General features: G+C 47.3%; 1 protein-coding gene across 9 annotated transcripts in view; it reads right to left on the reverse strand.

The window, feature by feature from the left end:
* The window catches only part of LOC105467377 (TNF receptor associated factor 3), a 136,016-nt gene that overhangs the window by 3,519 nt on the left and 107,025 nt on the right, over nucleotides 1–25,472 (reverse strand). For 7 of the 9 annotated variants that reach the window (XM_071099543.1, XM_011716940.3, XM_071099541.1 and 4 more), the window contains 4 exons: nucleotides 17,073–17,153; nucleotides 13,386–13,460; nucleotides 11,575–11,667; nucleotides 4,927–5,067 (listed from right to left, as the gene is read on the reverse strand). In XM_071099543.1, the coding sequence (XP_070955644.1) occupies nucleotides 4,927–5,067; nucleotides 11,575–11,667; nucleotides 13,386–13,460; nucleotides 17,073–17,153 (390 nt within the window). The remainder of the gene's footprint in view (nucleotides 1–4,926; nucleotides 5,068–11,574; nucleotides 11,668–13,385; nucleotides 13,461–17,072; nucleotides 17,154–25,472) is intronic. The other 2 variants (XM_024788374.2, XM_024788376.2) reach the window with 2 other exon arrangements.

Below are 25,472 nucleotides of genomic sequence, written 5' to 3' on the forward strand. Positions count from 1 at the left end.
ACCTCACCCTCACACTCCCACGTGTTCCTCCCAGCTCTTCTCCCAGGCCACAGCACCTGTGCAGGGCCACAAGGCTCCCATGGACATCTCTTCTGCAGCCCTCGTATACCTCGGGGGCCATAGGTATGGAGGGTCCCTGCTTCCCAGAGAAACCTCACCCCTGTAAGTGCAGGTCCCACGGGGCAAGTGGCCCTGCATGGCTGCCACAGGGTCTCAGGTTTAGGATGCCAGAATTGTGCCCATGTGCCCTCATCTTCCCTTGGAACATCTAAAGACCTCCTACCCTGCTGCTGGGTCTGGGGCAGAAGCACAGCCCTGTCTCTGTGGCTGCCCCAGAACGACCCTCCCAGGAGAAGACTCCACTCCTCACACTCCTCCCACCTGGACGGTGGCAGGAAAGGGCCCCAGGGCATGTCCTCAGGCCCTGGGTGAAACCCAGTGGGCCGATGCAGCAGGCACAAGGGTCTTCCCCCACCGGCTCCACACCCAGGCTGCCAGGCCCCAGCGAGGGAGGCAGGAACGCAGAGACCTGCCCCGAACACGTGAGGCTGCCAGCAACCAGGCCTGACTTTATGCTACTTCATTTAACTAATTCAGAAACCGTTTCCCAAAACACACAGGCCGCTCGTATTTGTCACTACTTGGAGGCGTGGGAGCCGTACTCCGCCCTGGTGGCCCAGTCTGTGTTAAGGGGCTGGAATGCCCACCTGTGAGATGAAGCCAGGGACTTAAAGGGTTTTCACTTCAAAAAAGGATGTGCATTTTCAAGCAGCTTGTGAGGGCTGGAGGGTTTAGTGCTCAGTGAAGCTGTGGAATGACTGAGCCACCTCACAAGCTGCAGCCACACCGGGTGCTCATGGGGCGGGTCCCAGGGCCCCCTGAATTCACTTCTCCTTTTGGAAGTCTATTTTTAAACATCTAGGTTTCAGCACCTTTGCTGGCTGTTATTAACCACGAAGACACAAACATGACAGGTTTGGGTGACTTTTTGGGTATAAAAGCAGTGTTATTCTTCCTGTTCTTTCCAAGAAACGAACACCTCTTTCCACTGTCATTGTCCCTTTAAACTGACACTGTCCCTGCCCCTTTAGTTTACACAATCGTACATGCTCAGAAGGATATTTAATTAGCTCACCAAGTCTATTTGCTGGGGGACAATACCATTGACGACACTGAACATCCAAATCACATGGCTCCTCTAGTGAGCACCAGGAGCCTCTTGAATCTCTACCTTCTGATACCGTGCACTGAGCTGGCAGGTGCTCGCGAGTTGCAGGGGAAACTTAATGAAAACATCAACAGAAGTCTGAGAGATGCCCTTTGTAACTCAGCAAACTCCGAAATGAAGCATGAGTCCCAGGCAGGGTGGCCCAGGACAAGCTGTGCCTCACGCTAAGCCTCAGGCCCCTGAGGTTAAGAGGGGGATGGCGCCCAGCCACCCCTCCCCCGTGATGGTGCTACGCAAGGGCACGCCTGACCTCGAGCACAGAACGGGAGTCTCCAGCAAGGACTCCCTGCACAGCAGGGGCCCCCAAGTCAGGAACACACAACATGCATGCACCGCATGCATAGACTAGCACGACTAAAGAAAAGGTATCTCCATGAGCAGCAAGGGAACTCGGGCTATTTTTCAAACAGGCCCTTCATCTGTATCAATGGCACCATTTCAAAGCAGAATGCAGAGCCACATAAAGTGTTCTCTAAAACACAGCCAACGTGATTTCATCCCTGAAGACGGTCTACACTCAGCCACTGCAACTTCTATAAAAGTAAATCTCAAGTCAGGTGTGGAATTGTACAGAAAAAAGACTCCGACACAGGGCTGAAGAGACAGACAGCACTCCACATCAACAGTCCACATCAGAAGGTTTGCCTGCAGGGAGCATCAGCCCATGAGCCTCACACACTTGCACGCCAGGGCTGCAACCGCGTCACCTGCTGTGAGGCCCCACTCTCAGGCCGCCGGGACCCTGGCACGCAAGCCCGGCACTGTGAGAAGCCCGGTGGTGCCTGCAGCCTGAGTGAGGGCTGCATGGATGGATGTCCCTCCCTTCTGTCCCAGCGCCTACTGCTCCGCATGTGCCCTGTGGACCCCCGACTGCAAGAACCACCAGTTCATCTAGTCCACTGACGCCAGAAGCCTGGGTCATGCTCGCACCTATGCTATCTTCTTTTTTTTTTTTTCTTTTGAGACAGAGTCTTGTTCTGTCACCCAGGCCAGAGTGCAAAGGTGCAATTTTTGCTCACTGCAACCTCTGCCTCCCAGGTTCAAGCGATTCTCTTGCCTCAGCCTCCTGAGTAGCTGGGATTACAGATGTCTGCCACTGCACCCGGCTAATTTTTCTATTTTTAGTAGAGACGAGGTGTTGCCATCTTGGCCAGGCTGGTCTCGAACTCCTGACCTCATGATCCACCCGCATCAGCCTCCCAAAGTGCTAGGAATATGAGCGTGAGCCACAGTGCCCGGCCTAGGCTGTCTTCTTAATAAAGAAAAACAGCATATTTAAGAAGTAAAATATTAAGAACTCATTGTTCCCCGGGCATGCAAAAGCAAAGACACTCTCGAATTCCACTCCTTGACCCCTACCTGCACCCCCACCGCCACAGCCAGGCCATCGGGCCCTCTGTACTTTGACTCCCGCCATCACCAGGACTTTAGGGTCTACTGGAGAATCAGACAAGGAAGAAAGAGGAAGACCCCAAGTGACGTGTGCCCTCATCACCTAGGTGGTCCACAAACATTGCTGAAGGAGTGCCTGGAGCTGGCCAGGAGAGGAAGCAGGAGAAAAAGACATCTGTGCAGCAGCAGGGAGCCTCTCAAGGAACAACAAGCTGGTCCACTTTAGCACGGGGAGCGGGGCGAAGCTGGGAAGGTGAGGGGTGGCCAGTCACAGAGGTTTTCTGGGCCACAGTAAGATTTTACAATAAACTCTTCCTGGGGCAACCGGAAGGGCACTGAGGATGAAACAATGGGGAACACGGCTGGGCTGGGCTGCCACTCAAGAGGGTGGGCGGGGCCTGCAGCAGCAGAGGGATGGCCTGGTCTGGTGCAGCTCCCACACGGCCAGCACCTCTGGGCATCAGAAGGCTTTCAATCAGCATTTCCTGAGGATGGACAGCGCAGAATCCTCCTGGCTAAAGACCACCAACCCCACAGTCATCCCAAAGGTAACACTGAATTTCCCCTTTCAAAAAAAACACACAGTTGGAAGGACCTTCTGTTTAGACCACACCTGCTCAAAGGGTCACATGGAGAAGAGTTTTCACACGTTTCAGGCAGGGCCACATCCCTGCACTCAGGGGAATCAGACACGGGCAGCCTGCTCTGAGTCCCTTCTCTAAACACAACCTGCTGTCTGCCATGCCCAGCCTCCTACTCGTCACATGTCAAGGGACACTGACCGCTGCCGTCACCACTCCATCCTAACTTCTCCAGCCTTGGCAACTTGGTTTCCCTTTTCTTTCTGACTTATGCTTCATTGGTTCATCCAATCACAAAAGTTTTCAAGTAGAAATCACACACCGTAGAGTGATTAAACTCGACTAAAAAGTAAAGTAAATGAGAACGTCTGACAGGAAGGGGAGAAACTGAAGAGGAACGCAGAGGAAATGTGAGGTTTGGGATGGGGCGTCGACACATCACTGCGTATATTCTAACTTTTTGTTGTAAATGAATCCAGTACTTGTGCATTCTTCCTTCTGTTGTGGCTATTTTAAGAGGTGATTTCCCTGGCCTTTCCAGTGCCTCTCTGAGCCCCAGGTCAACCACAGCAATGATCTCGTGAATAGCCAGAGCTGCTTGCCAGGGAGTGCAGGTGCGGGCGGGCCACAGGGTGGCCAGGGCCCTGCAGCAGTGGCCTGACCAGTCGCCTTGGCCAGTCTGATGACCGACACATCTCTGGGCCCTCAGCAAAATGCTGGGGGCTTCCAGCAGGAGGCTTGGTGTTTTAAGAAACATTGTACTTTATGTGGCTTGATTTAATGCTAATGACTTGTGCCTTTTTTAATACAACATAATGTTTCATTGTGTTTTCTCCTTTTCTCTCTGGGTAACTACAAAGTATAATAAAAAAGAAATTAATTTAATAAATCTCTATGCAATTCAAGTCACTATGACTCATCTCCAATGTCAAAAATTAGAGAAAAGGCATTCTCAAAGATGCCATGACTCTGTGCTATTAGAAGTATTTTCTCTTCCAGATAATGTAGGGCCACACTGTAAGTACAGGCCCTTGAGTGACATGAGTGATTCTTCCACAGTGTGTGACACACACACGAGAATTACTATCACCAACGCACACGAGTAACTTAATGTGCAGAGAGCATCTACAATGTTCATCTATTAACAAGCACCTCACAGACACCTGTGACGACAGAAGACAGGAGGAGCGACATTTCATCAGTCCCCTTTATATCATCGCTTCTATTCAGGGCGGCAAAGGTTCACTGGTTTGTTCTTCTGGAGGTGCATGTGGATCTCCACAGTGAAACCCAGCGGGTGAACGCGTGTCACTAGAAAGCTCACAACAGAGGAGCTGGGCTGCACAGCACCTCACTGCAGGAAGTGAGACTTTGCACATAGCCACTACTCATCAACAATATGAAATCTTAAACAATAAAAACAACTAATTTAAAAAATACAGGCTTCGCATCTTATTTCTCCAACAGTAGATCAAAGGCATGGAAGAGTGGTGGAGGCTTGCTCTCCAGAGAAAAGGCAGTAAGAAAACGCTGACCTGCAGCTTCCCAGGCTGGGCCTGTGCTAGCCCAGCTGCCTTTTCTAAGCCTTCGCTTAGGCCAGAGAAATCAGTTGCCTTTCTGCTTGCAAAGGTCAAGGACTCAGCTCAAGCAGTTTGCTAAGCCCTGAAGGGGAACACAGGCAAGCTCCTCTACCCTTTGATCTGGCCACAGTCCTAAGATTCTTACCTGTAAATGAAGGATTTTGGATTCATTATTTCGAAGCATTTCCTTTTGTCTCTCAATTTCAATTTCAAAGCTACATATCTGATTGTGCAAACTTTGTATGCTCTTGTTTTTTTCTACACTTTCATTCTGCAACAAGGAAACCTAAAAAAGAAATTCTTTAATTAATGTAACCAAAAGTGGTTTTCATATTAATTAACAACGATATAAATTAAATTTTCACAAGATAGGCCTTCTGTTAGCTTATTGACAGAGTTTCAAAGAAAAAAATCCCTTCACACAGAAAGTGGTAGTCCTGGTACTTTTCTTTCTTTCTTTTTTCCCTCTAGAGACAGGGTCTTGCTCTGTCCCCAGGCTGGAGTGCAGTGGTGCAATCATAGCTCACTGCAGCCTTGACCTCCTGGGCTCAAGTGATCCTCCCACTTCAGCCTCTTGAGTAGCTAGGCCTACAGGTACATGCCGCCACCATGTCTGGTTAGGCTTTAAAAAAAAATTTTTTTTTAGAGCTGGGGTCTTGCTATGTTGCCCAGGCTAGTCTCAAACTCCTGGCCTAAAGTGATCCTCCTACCTTAGCCTCTCAAAGGGTTGGGATTAGAGGTGTAAGTCACCACACCCAGCCAGTCCTAATTTAATAGGGAATCCCATAAACAGTGTTTCTCAGAATCTCTTCCAGTAATTAGGGTGAGGCAAAGTGCAGCAGCTGATTGAATTTCAGAATAAATGAGATGCTTTTTCAAGTTTTTGCTAAAAACTAGTAAATCTTTTACCAGAGTATTTTTCAACTGTTGACCAGGAAACATAGTAAGAAACAGATGCTTATGTACCACCCCATTTATACCAACGTGTGTGGGTATCCCTGAAAACAGATGTCATAAAGCCGTACTTGCCCTAATAATTTATAATGCACCCTGGTATTTTTTCTTTTATTCCATTTCATTTAAGAAAATACTAGTCCCTGGAGAACACTATGCTAAGTGAAATAAGCCAAGCACAGAAAGGCAAACAGTATGTACTCTCATTTAGACGTGGGATCTAAAAAAGTCAGGCTCACAGAAGCAGGGAATGGGGGTTACCGGGGCTGGTGGAGGTGGGCGGTGGAGGTGGGTGGTGGGGTGGGCTTGTGGAGCTGCTGGGCAGAGGGCACACAGCCTCAGGTAGACAGAAGGACGGATGTTTTTGAGCCCACTGAACAGCATGGTGACTGATTCATACTAACACGTGTTTCAAGACTGCTGGGGGAGCAGATTTTAAATGAAGTGACGTGATGGATATGTTAATTAGCTCGATTTAACTATTCTGCAATGTGTATGTATATATACCAAAACATTACACTGTACCCCATAAATATAAACAATGCTGGTCACAACCTACTAAATTATTTCACATCCACCCAGGGGCCACACCCTGCAGTTTCAACAGCTGCGCCAACATAATGACAGAGTGATGAGAATACAAAAAATTACATGGGTGCTGCACCCTTGGGGCCAGTCTGCTCCCCCTCAACACGGGCAGGCAGAACTGACACCTGAGGATACCCTTCTACAGAAGCACAGAAGGGCCTCTGCAACCCATGTCAGCTGAAGGGAGGGCCTGCTGAGTGAGCATTTCCAACCCCACCTCTGACCTTTCCAAATCTTTCTGAAAGATAATTAGCTCCCAAAGACAAATTAACACCTGGTCTCAAAGATGAAAGTTCAAGGGTAACTCCTACGAGGCTTTCTTCCTCACAAGATTTTTACAAAGGGCATCTTGACCCCCCATCTACCAACGGGTGTCTCTGTCTATCCATTGGGGTGGTGGTCTCCACCCCAGAAGACCCTAAGCTCTGTGCCAGATGCGTTGTGTGCCTCTCCAACGATGTACACTCTAAAACCACCAATGCCTGGGGACCAATGGTCACAAAGGTGACGGCCTGAGGGCATCTCGGCACAAAACCAGATGTGATAAAGAGCTGACTCTTGATGCTGTCCATCTAAAGGATAACCAGCCCGAAGACGGGCGTGCTTTTCATATTCGGCACAGTTGGCCAAGTCAAGAGACATCTTTTGAAGCAATCACTATCTTATTTTAAAACAAGTATGTATTTACTAAGGAATACAAAACTCGCAATGTCTCATGGGCAAAATATAACTTCACTTTCCTAGGATTTTACTCTGCAAAACTTGGCTTTCCTTCCTTCCTTGCCTCATACGTCCACGAACTCCTACAAGTGGTCAACCTGCACGAATGTGGAGCGGGCCATATGCAGCATCGCGTGGTGGTTGTGTCCCTCTGAAAGTAACAATTCATTCATTTCCATCTGTCAAACACGGGACAGAATTCTCAGACTCTTTATTCTCATATCCCTGCAAAAAGATGACATGTGTGCCAACTCTTTTGACAAAAATCCCAGTAATGTCTCCAAAACATTGTCAATAGGCCAGCTGTCATGGCTCACACGTGGTCTCAGCACTTTGGAAGGCTGAGGCAGACGGACAACTTGAGCCCAAGGAATTGAAAACCAGCCTGGACAACAACATGGCAAAACCCCATCTCTACAAAAAGAAAAAACAAAAATTAGCCAGGTGTGGTGCAAACACCTACAGTCCCAGCTACCGGGGAGGCTGGGTGCAACCACTTGAGCCCGGGAGGTCAAGGCTGCAGTGAGCCATAACTGCGCCACTGCTCTCCAACAAATCTAGCAGTTGAGCATGAGCAGAAGCAACTTACAGCAATGAACACATCATGTCACACTAAACTCAACTTTTTTTTTTTTTTTTTTTTGAGACAGAGTCTTGCTCTGTCACCCAGGCTGGAGTGCAGTGGCGGGATCTCGGCTCACTGCAAGCTCTGCCTCCCGGGTTCATGCCATTCTCCTGCCTCAGCCTCCCAAGTAGCTGGGACTACAGGCACCCGCCACCACTCCCGGCTAGTTTTTTTTGTATTTTTTTAGTAGAGACGGGGTTTCACTGTGTTAGCCAGGATGGTCTCGATCTCCTGACCTCGTGATCCGCCCGTCTCGGCCTCCCAAAGTGCTGGGATTACAGGCTTGAGCCACCGCGCCCGGCCAACTCAACTTCTTTCACTTTAGGACTTCCCTTATTTAAACTATTTATTTATTTAATCAAAGAATTCCACTCCCAGGTCCTGCAGATCGCTGCTTCCACTCGTCTACAGGGAGATGCCGCAGGCACGGGAAAGTCCACCCGGCAGGTGTGTTTCCAAGGAGCCGGCGAAACACCTGCCCAGGAGGTCCGAGATTCTTTGCACTGAGAACGTCCTTTACTCCAGCCCACTTTGGTGGGGGGGCTTTACATTTCCCCTCCATTTAAGCCTTCTTAAAATATAAAATGGGTGTTTTTAAGTCCATTTTGCAGTTTTTCTTTAGTTTGACTATGAATGTGAGGAATGGCCTGTTTTTTTTTTTTTTTTTTGGAGACAAGTCTTACTCTGTTGCCCAGGCTGGCGTGATCTTGGCTCACTGCAACCTCTGCCTCCCGGGTTCAAGCAATTCTCCTGCCTCAGCCTCCCGAATAGCTGGGACTACAGGCGCACACCGCCACACCCGGCTAATTTTTTGTATTTTAGTAGAGACAGGGTTTCACAGTGTTGCCCAGGCTGGTCTTGAACTCCTAAGCTCAGGCAATCTGCCTGCCTCGGCCTCCCAAAGTGCTACGATTACAGGCGTGAGCCACCGTGCCTGGCTGAGGATCAGTCTTTTTGAACCAGCTCAAACATTCTATTTTCTATGACAGATGAACAAAATAACCTAAGAAATTCCAACTGAATAATTCTATAATAAGAAATAAATTCCCATTGTAAGTAAACATAAAATTGCTGCTCTTTGTCCAGCCTTTGCTTTTGGACCTAGTGAAGGGCACCATGCACATTCTCATAAGCACAATGAGAATGTGCAGAGCCGAGGCTTGGCTGGCCTGACAACAGGGCGGGGGTTTGCTCTGATGGGCAGAGTCCGGGAGGTATCAGTCCTTTGGCAACGTCCAAGAAGGCAGTGCACAGCTGTGCATCCTGCACTCTTGGGGCTTCCACCGTGACTTGGCTGGAGATAGTTTAAACACATGAGGCATTCACAGAGTGAGAAACTGCTGCACTGTGTGTGGGCGGGCTGCTCTGGTATGTCCTGGGGTTTCCAATGATGCAAACCATTCACTTTCAGTGGGGAAAAGAGCACAGAATGGAAAGGAAGGAGCCGAATCCTCACAGGGACTCGGCCTTGAAAGGCTGCCAGATGACAGCATAGTCCACAACCATCCTGCTGGATAACCACGTGCTGCAGACCTGTTCAACTACTGTGTATCTAACTCAGTGGTAACATTCTTTTTTTTTTTTTTTTTTTTTTTTTGAGACAGTCTCATTCTGTCGCCCAGGCTGGAGTGCAGTGGCGAGATCTTGGCTCACTGCAAACTCCATTTCTCGGGTTCAAGCAACTCTCCTGCCTCAGCCTCCCAAGTAGCTGGGACTACAGGCACCCGCCACCATGTCCGGCTAATTTTTGAATTTTTTTTGTTGTTAGAGACAGGGTTTCTCCATGTTGGTCAAGCTGGTCTTGAACTCCCAACCTCAGGTGATCTGCCTGCCTCGGCCTCCCAAAGTGCTGGGATTATAGGCATGAGCCACCACGCCCAGCCACAAAGCCTATCCTTTTTTTTTTTTTTGAGACGGAGTCTCACTCTGTCGCCCAGGCTGAAGTGCAGTGGCGCCATCTCGGCTCACTGCAAGCTCTGCCTCCTGGGTTCACGCCATTCTCTTGCCTTAGCCTCCCAAGTAGCTGGGACTATAGGTGCCTGCCACCACGCCCGGCTAATTTTTTTTTTTTTTTTTTTTTTTTTTTTTTGTATTTTTAGTAGAGACGGGGTTTCACCGTGTTAGCCAGGATGGTCTCAATCTCCTGACCTCGTGATCCACCCACCTTGGCCTCCCAAAGTGCTAGGATTACAGGCGTGAGCCACCACGCCTGGCCCACAAAGCCTATCCTTAAATTGAAGCGAAGAACCTTCTAAATGAGAAACACAGCATCTATGAGAGGTAAGAAGCCTTATGATCTATGCCTACAATTTTGAAAAGACAGAAACAAAATGCCAGCTTCAAAAAGAGGGATAAAAGATTCCTAGGTAAACCACCATTGAACTCAGAGCAAATGCTCTATGCTCACAGGAAGATCTCCAGGATTCTGCAAATATGAGTTCTGCATTGCTGCCTATCAGCATTGTTCTGCTCCATGTGTGTGCACAGGACGCCAATCCTTCCACTGCTTCTCAACCTCAGCTCAAGCATTTAGATGAAAAACTCTCTTAAGGCAGGTTAAAGGGAAATATTTTGATTTAAAATTTTAGACTCCTTGCAGTATATTTACATTTTAAATTGCTGGGATTTAACACTGGAAACAAGACATTCAAATCTTTACGAAACTCAAATGTCAACTCCATTGGCTGTTCTAATTCACCTTAGTGTCCTCCTACTACAAGTTCTCAATACATGTTTGTTGAATATTGAATTAAGTTTATATTTTTGTAATTAAGCCACAATGGTAGATCCTACAACAACTTCTTCTCTATCAATTCTTAGAGGTTTTCATCTTCTCATGATAAGAAGGCCCCGCTGAGCTGAACATCACAGAACAAACTCCACTGAGAGCTAGCATTATTGCAGGAAGGTCGTTGCTCCTGCATCTACAGGCCTGCAATGAAGGTCTCTCAAGAACAGCATGGAGGCTGGGCACGGTGGCCCACACCTGTAATCCCAGCACTTTGGGAGGCTGAGGTGGGCAGATCACCTGAGGTCGGGAGTTTGAGACCAGCCTGACCGACATGGCAAAACCCCGTCTCTACAAAAATACAAAAATTAGCTGGGTATGGTGGTGCGCACCTGTAATACCAGCTACTCGGGAGGCTGAGGCAGGAGAATTGCTTGAACCCGGGAGGCAGAGGTTGCAGTGAACGGAGATCGTGCCATTGCACTCCAGCCTGGGCTACAAGAGCAAAACTCTGTCTCAAAAAAAAAAAAAAAAGAAAAAAAAAACAGCATGGGAGAGTGAGTCTTTTCGGGAAGTGGTCGCATCTATGTGGAGAGCGCACCAAGTTTCACAAGGTGTCAAATGACAAAATCAATTGTAGTCATATCAAATATTTTCTCCTGTTTGTCTCTTGTAAAAGACACAGAAGTGTAACACATTTAGAGGGGTAACCACCCAGGTCAGGGCTGGCAAACTTATTCTATAAAGAGCCAAGTAGTCAATATCTCAAGCTGTACAGTCCCCACAATCTCTAACTCTGCTGCTTTCGAGCAAAAGAAGCCACAGACAACACAGAGCGAGTAAGGATGGCTGTCTTCCAACAGAACTTTGCTTACAAAAAAAAACCAGCAGGGTGGGGACTGGGCATCTGATCATCTCTGTGCTGGATGGATGCTAAAAAAATCACAATGTGATTGACTTTAAAAAAGCACTTCACACTTGTTTGGCAATTAAAAAACAAAGAACAAAAATAAAACACCTTCATTTATAAGCTCAAGAACACACAGAGTTTTTTTTGACAATCTCTTGATATGGTTTCTTTTATCCAAAACCCATTAATAACTATAAAAAGGTTCTGTCTTTAAATAATCTGCAGAGATGATATAAATCCCATAGCAGCAGGAAAGTGTGCAGCCCACCTTCTTTTCGAGCGAGTTGCTCCACTCCTTCAGCAGGTTGACGTGCTGCACGGCGGAGCTGGCCTCATGGGCCTTGATCTGCTGGTTTGTCCCCTGCGAGAGCAAAGATGTGAGGCATTCAGCGAACCTCGCTGCATTCCAAAGGGCAGAAAGGCTAACATACAACCCTAAAAGCAGCACTAAACACAAAGAGGGGAGACCTATTTGCATCAAATGAACAGGGAATCTCTGCGCCTAAGGAGGGCTGTGCTCAGGGCCACCTGGCTACTGCGTGCAGGTGAGGAGGCCAGCACCCTTCAATGCCACAGTGAGCCAGCAGAGCCAGCACCCTGCAATGCCACAGTGAGCATCTCAGGGTTATTTCCTCATCCCTCCAGCTCATCTCAAGTGGCTTCTTATCAAGGGTTGACACTTGTAATATCAAGAAATTAAATTTTAAACTCATTCTTGATCTATTACAAACTATTTTTCTCATTAAAATGTAGTATAAGTGGAAAATGTTTAGACACCCATAGTTGTGGCGAGATACTGCCACAACTTTACTAGACAACAGTCTAGTAAACATGTAAGCAAAGCAGGATTCAAAAGAATTTACTAAAGTATTAATTTATTAGTTCAAATACACTGTATCCAAAGATGTATTGCTCTTCACCATTCTAGTATTCTTAGAAAAGTTACATACAAAACAAATACAATCTACAGAGTACATAAGATGTAGACCATTTTAGAGTCAGGAATAAGCACATGTAATTGTACTTCATATATTTAAGGAAATAATTTGTCTGAAATATAATTTGTTTTGCTATTAGAAAATTAAGAAGCCACAGAAAGCATTTTAATGATCTCCAAAACATATACTCTGTACATAGAATATTCATATATATATGTTGATATAAGTGTTGCAATATATAAACATATATATACACATACACAGAGAGAATGAATGATACTACGTACGACAGAACAGGGGAGGCTCAGTCTTGTTAGAGACTAAAGCAAAGGAAGGCACAGTCATTCTTACTCTTTGGCTGTTCTCTTCCTCAGAAAATACTAAGATGCCAATCTCTCTGTACTGACTTCATAACAATGTATTGGTGCTACGTAAAATATAAAATACTGTAATTGTAACATATACTGCCTCTTGATAGTTTTAAGATACATATATTTAAATGAAAACTTGGTTCCATTCACTAGCAATCTCAGATGTGTTAAAAAATAAACAACAACAAAACACCAGATGCAGATTTCTCACACTACATGTGTGGCAGCAGCAGAGACGCCCTCCCCACGCTGTTCTCTGGGAGGTATGCTCTCTATGAGCTGTGCTCCATTTTGCGTCTGTCCCCAGCTGGGGTCAGAGTCAGCACAGACATGTATATCAAATGCATTTATGGATACACACGTGTGTGATCATTATGGCTGTGTACTGACACACACGCTGTTGAAACTATGCTCAGTTTGATATTCGCTTATATTCAGGTAACAGCGAAAATTTCCGTAACAATCTATCTGAAAACCCCACCAAACGTCAAGCCTGTCTGTTGCGTTACTAGCTGGTTTGGATGTAGCACTTCTCTTAATGTATTAACTTCCACCTCAGCGCAGTGTCTCCCTGCAGTCTCAAAACACCACCAACTGGAAAGCGAGCATCCCGCCTGCTGCACGTGGCTTTCGTCACCCAGGCAACAGGGTGTTTCAGTTTCATGACGAAGAATAAGGAGTCCAGAGCTTGCATGTTAAAATGTTAATATAATAACTTTCTCTCATGGCAGAATGTCAGTGACTGGGAAGGACAAATGTCGGATACTGACCTGAAAAACGCAGCCATAGCGCTTAAAACTACAGGTGCTGGGGGCATTGACACACTCTGACAAGTGTGCACTCAACTGCAACGGGAAAGAGACGTGAGTTGTGGCACAAACGTTTGCATGAAAATGTTCAAACATATTAGGGCACAGATAGCATCTGGGCTGTACTATTAAGAATGGTGTTTATCGCTACAGGTGTGTATATATCATCTCTGCCTAGACTTCTATGCAGTAAATATACGGTCTAGTCACGTGTATACACATATACGCCAATATACAAGAATACATTTACTATAACATTTCTTAAACTTGCAGTTTCTTTAGAACAAATTGTTCAAAATGTGACATGCCATCTGTAGTGCCAGAATTTAAAAAAGAAAGAAAAAACATAAACTGAAATGCACATTTAAAGACCATAAACAAAAATTGCATGAAAACACAAAAAAATAGAAAGCATTCAGAATGCAACTGGGTCACACACCTAATATACGGTACACAAAAATAAATATATTTTCAAAGCAAGCTTACACAATGTACCATTACTCATAATACTTGAGATAAGTGCAGATGAGTTTTTCCTTCATCTGAAAAGACTTTTTCCCTCTGTAAGGGCCAGAAACTCAGGTAGCTTTTCAAAGACCTCTAAGATCAGTCTAGCAATAGAATCTTAATACTGTCACCTCTAATTGATGGCAGGAAATTTAGGTGGGGCTGGGAGCAAATAACTAATTTTGCAAGAAAAAAGTCCCTTGCTCAGCTCAAATGCTGGTGAGTTATCAAATAAAAATCACTTATGATGCCCTAACAAGAGAAAAGGGAATGGAAAAGATTACATTTTAAGGAGTTAGGCTAATACAAATGAGGTATAGTTTGGTCTTTTTTTTCTTTATCATGCCCCAAGACTGAGCAGAAGTTTTGCCTTTTATTGAAGAAATTCCCATCAGGAAACTCTAGGGATAGATCTTCTTCACAGAACACAGACTCTCCTTGGGAGGAGGGTGTGTGGGTGCAGCAGTGGGTGCAGCAGCTGGAAGGTGTCTTTCTGTGTGCCAGCACGCATGTGTTCTCAAGGCTCATGAAGCACGTCCTCCTGGAGGATGCACCTAAGTTCTACAACTTCTCAGTCTCCCAGGACAAAGGCGGTCCTTCCCTCTAGGTGGGTATTTACAACAGAGGGGAAAATGGATCCCTGCTGCGAAAGCTAAGGAGGAGGGGCAGGGACTGAGGGGCCCATGTGGCCACCGCTAGGGTTAACCTTCAAGGAAGGTCTCAGAGCCAGGGCAGAGTCAAGGCGGTAGGAACCTGGCAGCCTGATGCCCTTGCTGCTCCTCGGAACCCAGATCGGCTGTCCCTGCAGGAAGCGCCCACAAGGCACGTGACAGGTGACTGGCAGGGAAACGCAGTGTGAAGACTGCGCAGAACAAGGTTAATTAAAAAACTTAGAATGTATTCTTCCAGTGTCATTACTGCAATAACAAACCTGCATGTCAACACTATTACATGTTAAACCAGGGACACACTGGGCTTGATGCATGTTATTTTCAGTGTACTAGAGTAAATTCGGTGTTGGACCTTTTTCTAAATTGGTTTTATTATCAGTATTCTGAGTCTTAGGGAATCTACAGGAGCTCTGGAATAGGGGCAGGAATAACCTATAGCTCAATAGCATCTTTCATCAGAAACCCAACAGAGATGCAGGTTTAACAATGTTTTAAAAAAATAAATTATTGGCCGGGTGTGGTGGCTCACGCCTGTAATCCCAGCACTTTGGGAGGCCGAGGCGGGCGGATCACGAGGTCAGGAGATCGAGACCATCCTGGCGAACACGGTGAAACCCTGTCTCTACTGAAAATACAAAAAAATTAGCCAGGCATGGTGGCGGGCGCCTGTAGTCCCAGCTTCTAGGGAGGTTGAGGCAGGAGAATGGCATTAACCCGGGAGGTGGCGGAGCTTGCAGTGAGCAGAGATCCCGCCACTGCACTCCAGCCTGGGCGACAGAGAGAGACTCCATCTCAAAAAAAATAAATAAATAAATAAAAATAAATAACAAAACTAAAAATAAAATAAATAAATAAATAATTGGCTGGGTGCAGTGGCTCACGCCTGTAATCCCAGCACTTTAGGAGGCTGAGGCGGGCAGATCACGAGGTCAGGAGATCGAGACCATCCTAACTTGGTGAAACCCCATCTCTACAAAAAATACAAAAAATTAGCCAAGCGTGGCGGCAGGCGCCTGTAGTCCCAGCTACTTGGGAGGCTGAGGCAGGAGAATGGCGTAAAGCCAGGAGGCGGAGCTTGCAGGGAGCTGAGATCCGGCCACTGCACTCCAGCCTGGGCGACAGAGCAAGACTCCGTCTCAAAAAAAAAAAAAAAATTATTTCAACAGCACGCACTCTTTAAACACTAACAGAGGATTGTCCCGTTGTGGCAATAATTTACATGTATTTTTCCCCAGTTCCTCCCAGGGGCACATTCAGGGCCCAGAGGCCACTGTCATCAGGCGAGACTGTGCCCTGACCCTCAGCTTCAAGGTCCTGGGAGGGCACACCTTGGGGGAGAGTGGCTCTCTGGGCCCTCCTGTACCCCGAGTCCCTGACCCTAGCCCCACATGGGCCCTCTTGCTCAGTCAGGGGCATGCGAGGCTGGTTATTCCTGCTGCTACCCTGTATCTATTAATAAAATTTCAGTCTGTTGAAAAATGCTGAGGTGAGCAGGTGAGCCGGCTCCTTAGATCAGGGTACCACACATCCAGGGAGCCCAGGGTAGCCCCAGATGACTCCCAGAATACTAACTAAAGGAGCTCCAGGTAAGGACAGATGCAGAAACATTAAGAATCCTTGAAATTTTCCCAACTGGACATATCCTGATCAAGTGAAGTCAACGCAAAATCTACCTATCTCAAAGAGAGTGCCAAGGGCAATGTGAGACGCGCAACCCTTGGTGGAGGCCACGCGGGGCCCTTCTGGAGGCCCTAAAATGTGGGAGCTGTCCTCCACCCAGCATGTGTGAGCAAAATGGTTCTGAAGTGTCTCTAATTCATGTTCTTGAGATAATCTAACAGCAATTACTATTCTATAGAGTTAAAATTGCTTTAAAAACCCCTTGTCACCTTTGCTTGTACTGTATATAAAATATTCCCATTTTCTTAATGCTTCACAATCTTTGCTCTGAATTTACCACACTGTAGTTTTGTTTTGTTTTGTTTTTGAGATGGAGTTTCGCTCTTGTTGCCCAGGCTGGAGTGCAGTAGTGCGATCTCGGCTCAGTGCAACCTCCGCCTCCTGGGTTCAAATGATTCTCCTGCCTTAGACTCCTGGATAGCTGGGATTACAGGTGTGCACCACCACGCCCGGCTAGTTTTTGTATTTTTAGCAGAGACGAGGTTTCAGCATGTTGGCCAGTCTGGTTTTGAACTCCTGATCTCAGGGGACCCACCCGCTGAGGCCTCCAAAAGTGCTGGGATTACAGGTGTGAGCCACTGCACCCGACCCTACACCGTAGCTTTTGACTGCTTGCTTCTGACTTCCAAAAAATGGTGTAAGGCTTTTTGCTGCGGTTTTAATTTTTCTGGCTATACACATGACTCTCATGAACTGGGAAAACGTGAGGCTTTGGCTATGCAGGGAAGGGGACCCAGGCACGCAGCCCTAAGGGCTTCACAGGCTCCCGGCCGGGCCTGGCCGCCCCTACCTCGCTCCTCAGGAGAGTCTGGACGCTGCATTTGTGAGGGCAGGATACCACCACGCAGGGACAGTCGGTGTCTTCATGTTTCTACAGAGAGAGAAAGTACTGTCAACTTTAAACATACAACCTGTCTTCCTTCAGTCCTGCTGAGATCCCAACGGGGCCCCCAGTAATGGCTCTGCTCACCATCACTGTCCCCTAAGCTACGGCACTCACGTTACGTACGGCTGAGTCATTATTGTCACAGAGTGTGAGTGTCTCAGGACATCACAGGTATCTCCAAAGATCTGGTCAGATCTGACCAGTGAGGGCGGCTTGCCTCAGAACAGTCTGCTGGTGGGGGCCTCGCCACAAGGGCTTCCACTTAGCACGTCTCCTCTGTGCCAGAGCTGCTTCTGGTTCACACAGCCCCTAACGTGCAATGCTCAGGGAGACATGGCCACTCACATAGCACTCAAGCACAGGTGGACAGCGGAGCTGGGGACACAGCTGGTGTCTGCCTCTGCTGGTTGAGAGACAGAGGGTTTCCCTTGGCCTCTCAGTTTGGAGTCTGGAAATAATGCTTCCCAAGTACGTGAGAGCAGCATGACCTACTGAGTATTTACATTACTCACCTAGAACCTTAATCTAGATTATTTTTAGTCCATGGAAAATTGGGATAAGTTTTGGGTTAGGCCTTCTCTAATAGCACACACTTCATGTTTGCTGAGGCTGGATGATGGCGACTGTTAAGCCCAATCCCACGGGCACCTGCTGGGTGCCTGTCCACGAGCAGAGCAAGGACAAGGACTCCCCACGAGGACATCAACTGCAGGGCCCCTGGGGAGAGACTAACGAGGCAGAGCCAGAGATGGAGCCATGCTGAACAGTCCCTGCTGAGCAGGAAGACTGTGGCAGCGGCTTCCCAGTAGCCACGGGATGCCTCAATCCTCCCCCCGATCCATCTTTTCAAGTCCTCTTTTGGCCTTCAGTTATGTTGCTGTTCCACTGAAGGAATTGGGGAGGCATTTGCTGAGAGCCAGAGTCTCACTGGCGGGTCTGAGGGCCGAGGAAGGCAGCAGCCCACTTGAGGGAAGCTCGTCCTCAAAACGTAGTTGCTCCTCTCCCCCAGGAGCTTGCTTTCCTCGGCAGGTTTCTAAGGCCCAACTCTGCAGACACCCACGGTGGTTCTGTGGCAGAATAGGGATGGGGCTCAGGGCAGGGAGGCTGAGGAAGAAGGGGGTGGAGGGCAGCACTGTGGCCAGGGAAGAGGAGGCCAATCAATATCTTTCTGTGTTTAACTTCCAACAAGCCCACACCAATCTACACTCCCAGTATCGTGGGGATGCATGTTTCCACACCCTTGCCAACTCTATCGCACAACCTTTGGCAATCTGATAGGTAAAAAAATGGCGTAAGTGGGACCTGCAATTCTTTAGTAATGTGTGGTTAAGCACATTATATATATATATGTGTGTGTGTGTGTGTGTGTGTGTTTTTCAAGACGGAGTCTCACTCTGTTGCCCAAGTTGAAGTGCAGTGGTGTGATCTCGTCTCACAGCAACCTCCGCCTCCTGGGTTCAAGCAATTCTCCTACCTCAGCCTCCGGAGGAGCTGGGACTACAGGTGCATGTCACCATACCCAGCTAATTTTTTGTATTTTTAGTAGAGGAGGGGTTTCACCATGCTGGCGAGTGGGCCAGGCGGGTCTTGAACTCCTGACCTCAAATGATCCACCCACCTTGGCCTCCCAAAGTGCTGGGATTACAGGTGTGAGCCACTGCACCCAGTCTTAAGCATATTTTTGATATTAATCATTTCTATTTCTTTTCCTGTGAACTGCCTTTTCACAGCTTTTTTTTTTTTTTTTTTTTTTTGAGACGGAGTCTCACTCTGTAGCCCGGCTGGAGTGCAGTGGCGGGATCTCGGCTCACTGCAAGCTCTGCCTCCCGGGTTTACGCCATTCTCCTGCCTCAGCCTCCCAAGTAGCTGGGACTACAAGCGCCCGCCACCTCGCCAGGCTAGTTTTTTGTATTTTTTTAGTAGAGACGGGGTTTCACCGTGTTAGCCAGGATGGTCTCGATCTCCTGACCTCGTGATCCGCCCGTCTCGGCCTCCCAAAGTGCTGGGATTACAGGCTTGAGCCACCACGCCCGGCCCACAGCTTTTGACCACTACAGTGAGTTGAATAATGTCCTACAAAATTCACGTCTATCTGGAACCTCAGAACGTGACCTTATTTGAAAATAAGATTTCTGGCCGGGCGCGGTGGCTCAAGCCTGTAATCCCAGCACTTTGGGAGGCCGAGACGGGCGGATCACTAGGTCAGGAGATCGAGACCATCCTGGCGAACACGGTGAAACCCCGTCTCTACTAAAAAATACAAAAAAAAAACTAGCCGGGCGAGGTGGCGGGCGCCTGTAGTCCCAGCTACTCGGGAGGCTGAGGCAGAATGGCGTAAACCCGGGGGGCGGAGCTTGCAGTGAGCTGAGATCCGGCCACTGCACTCCAGCCCGGGCGACAGAGCCAGACTCCGTCTCAAAAAAAAAAAAAAAAAAAAAAAGAAAATAAGATTTCTGAAGATGTTGTCAGTTAAGATGAAGACACCCTGGCATGGGGCAGATCCTAAATATAAAGAGTGCCACCCTTAGAAGAGGTGAGCACAGGCACTAGGAACACGGCCACGTGAACATGGGGGCAGAGGCTGGAGTGGTGCAGCCATGAGCCAAGGAAGGCCAAGGACTGCTGGTGGCTCCAGAAACTGAGAGGGGCAGGAAAGCCTTCTTCCCTACAGTTGTCAGAGACAGCATGGCCTTGGTTTTGCATTTCCAGATCCAGAACTATGACAGGATAGATTTGTTTTTGCAAGCCACCAACTTGGGATTACTTTGTTACAGCAGCCAAAGGAAAATAACACATTCGTTAAAAAAAAAAAACAAAACCTGAATCTTCTGCTGATTTTTTTCATTTGCCTATAAATGAAATCAGTCCTATCTATGAAATTAAATGTAATTCTGATACACACAAGCATGTATGTGCACACATGTGTGAGTTGAAAAGCATAGGCCGGGTGCGGTAGTCCAGCACTTTGGGAGGCCAAGGCAGGTGGATTACCTGGGGGCAGGAGTTTGAAACCAGCCTGGCCAACATGGTGAAATCCCGTCTCTACTGAAAATATAAAAATTAGCCGGGCGTGGTGGCAGGCACCTGTAATCCCAGCCACCTGTGAGGCTGAGGCAGGAGATTTGCTTGAACCTGGAGGCGAAGGTTACAGTGAGCCGAGATCGTGCCACCGCACTCCAGCCTGGACAACAGAGTGAGACACTGTCTCAAAAAAGAAAAAAAAAAAAAAGCATAACTACATAGTGAACACCCATGAAGCCAATACCCAGGTCCAAGGGCATGACTGGTAACATCCACCTACCTGCATCTACCTCTCCCATCTCACCCTCATCCTCCCACAAGGAGTACCCATTAAAACCACAACCCTGAATTTTGTATTTCTGCTTCTAAAAAGGTTTCACTATACATATGTGTGCCAAATGAAACACTGTTTCATTTTGATTGTTTTTGAATTTTGTTAACATGGACTTCTATCATAGGAGTCTTCGGGACTTGGTTCAGTATTACACTTCTTAGACTAATCTGCCTATTGCAAATAACTGCAGGCCCCTAACTTTCACTACTGTATGACACATCTCCCTGTCGTATAATAACACTGTAATATAATTTCCACCTGCTGATGGGTGCTCCAGCTGTTTCCAGATTTCTGCTGCTCTGGTCACACCTGGCCACATTTCCTGGTGTGTGTGTTTCTCCTACACATCCAGGAGAAAAACTGCTGGTTAACTGAGTGCCTGAATGTCCAACCTAGTAGGATACTGGCAATTGATTTCCACAGTGGTCAAACCTAGACTTCCACCACGTACGCTCTCCCATAGGGTGAGATCTTTATCATCCTGATCTTCACAAGTTAACAGAACTGTTTAAAGAATGATGGTCCAGAATTTCTAGACTAAATCCAGAAGGTTTCCCGACACTTTAAATTATGCTAACCTATAAATTTAAAAGGTAATAATAAAGCTTGAAAATAGCTGGCATACTGTATATACCATAGTTTAAATGTAGAAAAGAAATCCTTCTATGAACTGCAATGGTCCAGGGTTTTGACGCATCCTCAGCACATTTTACCAACATTTGATGTCGTGACACACCACAAAACATAGGGAGTGTAGGAGAATTCGAATGACCTGGGCTTCAGGTCTCCGTACATCAGGTCTGTTCTTCCTAGAAATAAACTCAGTGAAGGCCTGAGGGGAGGAGATTAAGGGTGTTCAAATTGAAAAAAAAAAAATACGTGGGAATCAAATCACACCACTGAAAAGAGAGGTGGCCTAGGGCAAGTCACAGAACCAGGCCTGGAGCAAAGGCAGCAAACCAGCAACTGCTCTCCCCTTGTGGGGCTGAGAGGCAAGGGCAGACGCACTGGCAGGACCCCAAACACCCATGCTTGCTGAAATGACTGCAGGCCCTGAGAGAAGCTGACACCTTAAAATGCACTCTACTATCAACACTGCTCAAACGGTGTTCAACTTGTTTTATCTCAAGCATGTAGTGCAATTTATAAGGAATATTTATTTGCACAACTCAGGCCCCAAACTTGCTCATTATCATTCTGTGCTTTCCATCTATTCTCTTTCTCCCTTGTCTTTAGTTGACAAATTCAAGGCCCAGATTAAATGAAAGGCAACCTCCTCACTAAAGCCTTCCTTGACACTCAGGCTAAGCTATTATAACTGGTCCTTCCTTGTTGGCATGTTATTAATATTACAGTCCCAGTACTTCCCATACTAACATGAATGAAACTGTGCATCTGGCTGTCTCTGTCATCAGAATGCAAACTGAAGGAGAGAGTGCAATTTATTCTCCTGTGTGTCCTGAGCAACCAGGGCAGGGTCTGGCGCCGTTCTGTGAATCTATATGCTTGTGCTTAAAACCTGACCTGTTATAGCCTCATCCGGTGTTCAGAGTCAGTTACTTATATGGTGTTTAACGGACATACGCTACGATTCCTTCTTAAACAAAAATCAGTTGTTGGATTCTATTCTGCAAATAAAGGTAACTGATTTTGGCAAGAAACAAAGTATAACTTTGATAGCTATATAGTTATTTTAAGTTCCAGGGTACATGTGCAAGATGTGCGGGTTTGTTACACAGGTAAATGTGTGCCATGGTGGTTTGCTGCACAGATCAACCCATCACCTAGGTATTAAGCCCAGCATCCATTAGCTATTCTTCCTGATGCTCTCCCTCTCCTAACACCACAGGCCCCAGTGTGTGTTGATCCCCCGAATGTGTCTATGTGTTCTCATTGTTCAGATCCTTCTTATAAGTGAGAACATGTGGTGTTTCTCTGTTCCTGTGTTAGTTTGCTAAGGATAACGTCTTCCAGCTCCATCCACGTCCCTGCAAAGTAGATGATCTCCTTCCTTTTTTGTTGTTGTTGTTGAGACGGAGTCTTGCTCTGTCACCCAGGATGAAGTGCAGTGGTGCAATCTCAGCTCACTGCAACCTCCACTTCCCGGGTTCAAGTGATTCTCCTGTCTCAGCCTCCCGAGTAGTTGGGATTACAGGCATGTGTTACCATGCCCAGCTAATTTTTGTATTTTTAGTAGAGATGGGTTTTACCATGTTGGCCAGGCTGGTCTTGAACTCCTGACCTCAGGTGATCCACCCGCCTCGGCCTCCCAAAAGTGCTGGGATTACAGGTGTGAGTCACTGTGCCTGGTGGAACTCCTTTTTTGTTTTTCTGGGTTTTTTTAGACAGAGTTTATCGCTCTTGTTGCCAAGCTGGAGTGCATAATCTTGGCTCACTGAAACTTCCGCCTCCTGAGTTCAAACGATTCTCCTGCCTCAGCCTCCCAAGTAGCTGGGATTACAGGCATCCGCCACCATACCCGGCTCTTTTTTTTTTTTTTTTTTTTGAGACAGAGTCTCGCTCTGTCCCCCAGGCTGGAGTGCAGTGGCGCGATCTCAGCTCACTGCAAGCTCCGCCTCCTGGGTTCACACCATTCTCCTGCCTCAGCCTCCCAAGTAGCTGGGACTACAGGCACCTGCCACCACGCCCAGCTAATTTTTTGTATTTTGTTTAGTAGAGATGGGGTTTCACCGTGTTAGCCAGGATGGTCTAGATCTCCTGACCTGGTGATCCTCCCACCTCAGCCTCCCAAAGTGCTGGGATTACAGGCGTGAGCCACCGCACCCGGCCTCGTTTTGTTTTTTTAATAGAGATAGGGTTTCTCCATTTTGGTCAGGCTGGTCTCCAACTTCCAACCTCAGGTGATTCACCCACCTCGGCCTCCCAAAGTGCTTCGATTACAGGCGTGAGCCACCGTGCCCAGCTGATCTCCTTCTTTTTATGGATACATAGTATTCCATGATATATATATACCACATTTTCTTAATCCAGGCTATCACTGATGGGCATTTAGGTTGATTCCATGTCTTTGCTATTGTGAATACTGCTGCAATGAACATACATGTGCATGTATCCTTATAATAGAATGATTTATATTCCTTTGGGTATAAACCCAGTAATGGGATTGCTGGGTCAAATGGTATTTCTGCCTCTAGATCTTTGAGGAATCGCCACACTGTCTTCCACAATGGTTGAACTAATTTACACTCCCACCAACAGTGTAAAAGCATTCCTTTTTTCTGCAGCCTCGCCAGCATCTGTTGTTTTTTTGACTTTTTAATAACTGCCATTCTGACTGGCATGAGATAGCAACATATTAACATATGCAAAGCCTGAAGTCTTGTTCATTAGGCATATGTCTCATTCACTGAAATTTAACAACTGGAGGAATTATTATTTTCGTTCTAGAGATGGGGTCTCACTTTGTTGCCCAGGCTGGTCTTGAACTCCTGGCCTCAAGCAATCCTCCTGCTTTGGCTTTCCAGAGTCCTGGGATTATAGGCATGAGCCATCATGCACAGCCTGGAGGAATTACTTGACCACGAAAAAACACTATTGCTATTTTCCAAAGGGGAGGGCACAGTTCTTAAAAGTTCTTTTTTTTGAGACAGGGTCTCACTCTGTCACCCAGGCTGAGTGCAGTGGTGCGATTATGGCTTACTACCAGTCTCAACCTCCCTGGCTCAAGTAATCTTCCTACCTCAGCCTCCTGAGTAGCTAGAACTACAGGTATGCTTTAGCACACCCGCTAAATTTTTATTTTTTATAGAGGCAGAGTCTTGCTACATTGCCCATGCTGGTCTCCAATTCTAAAGCTCAAGTGATCCTCCTGCTTCTGTCTCCCAAAGTGCTGGGCACACAGGTGTGAGCTACCACACCCGGCCTCAGGAGTTCTTAATAACTGGAAACATCTGAAGTACCACACAAGAAAAAAAGTTCATAATGGAAGAAAGACATGGACACAGGAAAATTACAGAAAGCAAGGCAAATTGAGAGATTATAAAGAATTTAGTTGGTGCAAAGGAATTGCCGTTCTTGTCATTACTTTTAATGGCAAAAACTGCAATTACTTTTGCACCAACCTAAGAGGACTACATCTCATTTCATAGAGAAAAGCATAGGAAACTCTCCCTAAATTTTGGTCATTAGAGCTCCACAGCTGGGTGCAATGGCTCACGCCTATAATCCCAGCACTTTGGGAAGCCGAGATGGGCAGATGGCTTAAGCCCAGGAGCTTGAGACCAGCCTGGGCAATGTGGCAAGACCCTATCTCTACAAGAAATAAAAAAAATAGCCAGGCATGGTAGCACGCACCTGTAGTTCTTGAGATGGGAGGATCACTTGAACCTGGGAGGCAGAGGCTGCAGTGAGCTGAGATTGTGTCACTGCATTCCAGGCCTGGATGACAGAGTGAGACTCTGTCTCAAACAAAACAAAACAAACTATTCCACAATATCCACCAGGAACTGGATGATGGCCCACGCCCTGGCTGAGCTGCCCTGGTGCCCCCCTTCAGTCATTTCGTGGCCAAGCCCCCCCCAGCCTCTCGGCAGCCTCTGAGAGAGTGCCCAGGCCCCCACGAGCTCTGTCCTCGTCTCCACTCACTCCAGCCCCATGATTCTGCGAACCACCAAACTCACCCACATCCGCAGCCTGCACGGCTCCATTCCCCATTCTCTCCCAAGCCCGTCACCCTCCACTCACTGGGCACCCCCTCAGCGGGACACTTAGGTTCTCCACACGCACTGGGTGTCACCTTTACCTCACACCCCACCTGCCAGCCAATCCTACCGCCCCACCCTCAGGCGCACCCCAGTACAACCTTCCCCAACCCCAACAACACCAGGCCTTGCCCAGGGGCCCTCTTACCCCCCAGCTCTGGGCTGCCCAGTGGCTTTCCTCCCTCTCTGGCTGCCCCACTGTCCTCATACCCGGCCTGTGTTCCACAC

This window comes from Macaca nemestrina, chromosome 7 (assembly GCF_043159975.1).
Source record: "Macaca nemestrina isolate mMacNem1 chromosome 7, mMacNem.hap1, whole genome shotgun sequence".
In the NCBI taxonomy this organism is placed as follows: domain Eukaryota; kingdom Metazoa; phylum Chordata; class Mammalia; order Primates; family Cercopithecidae; genus Macaca; species Macaca nemestrina.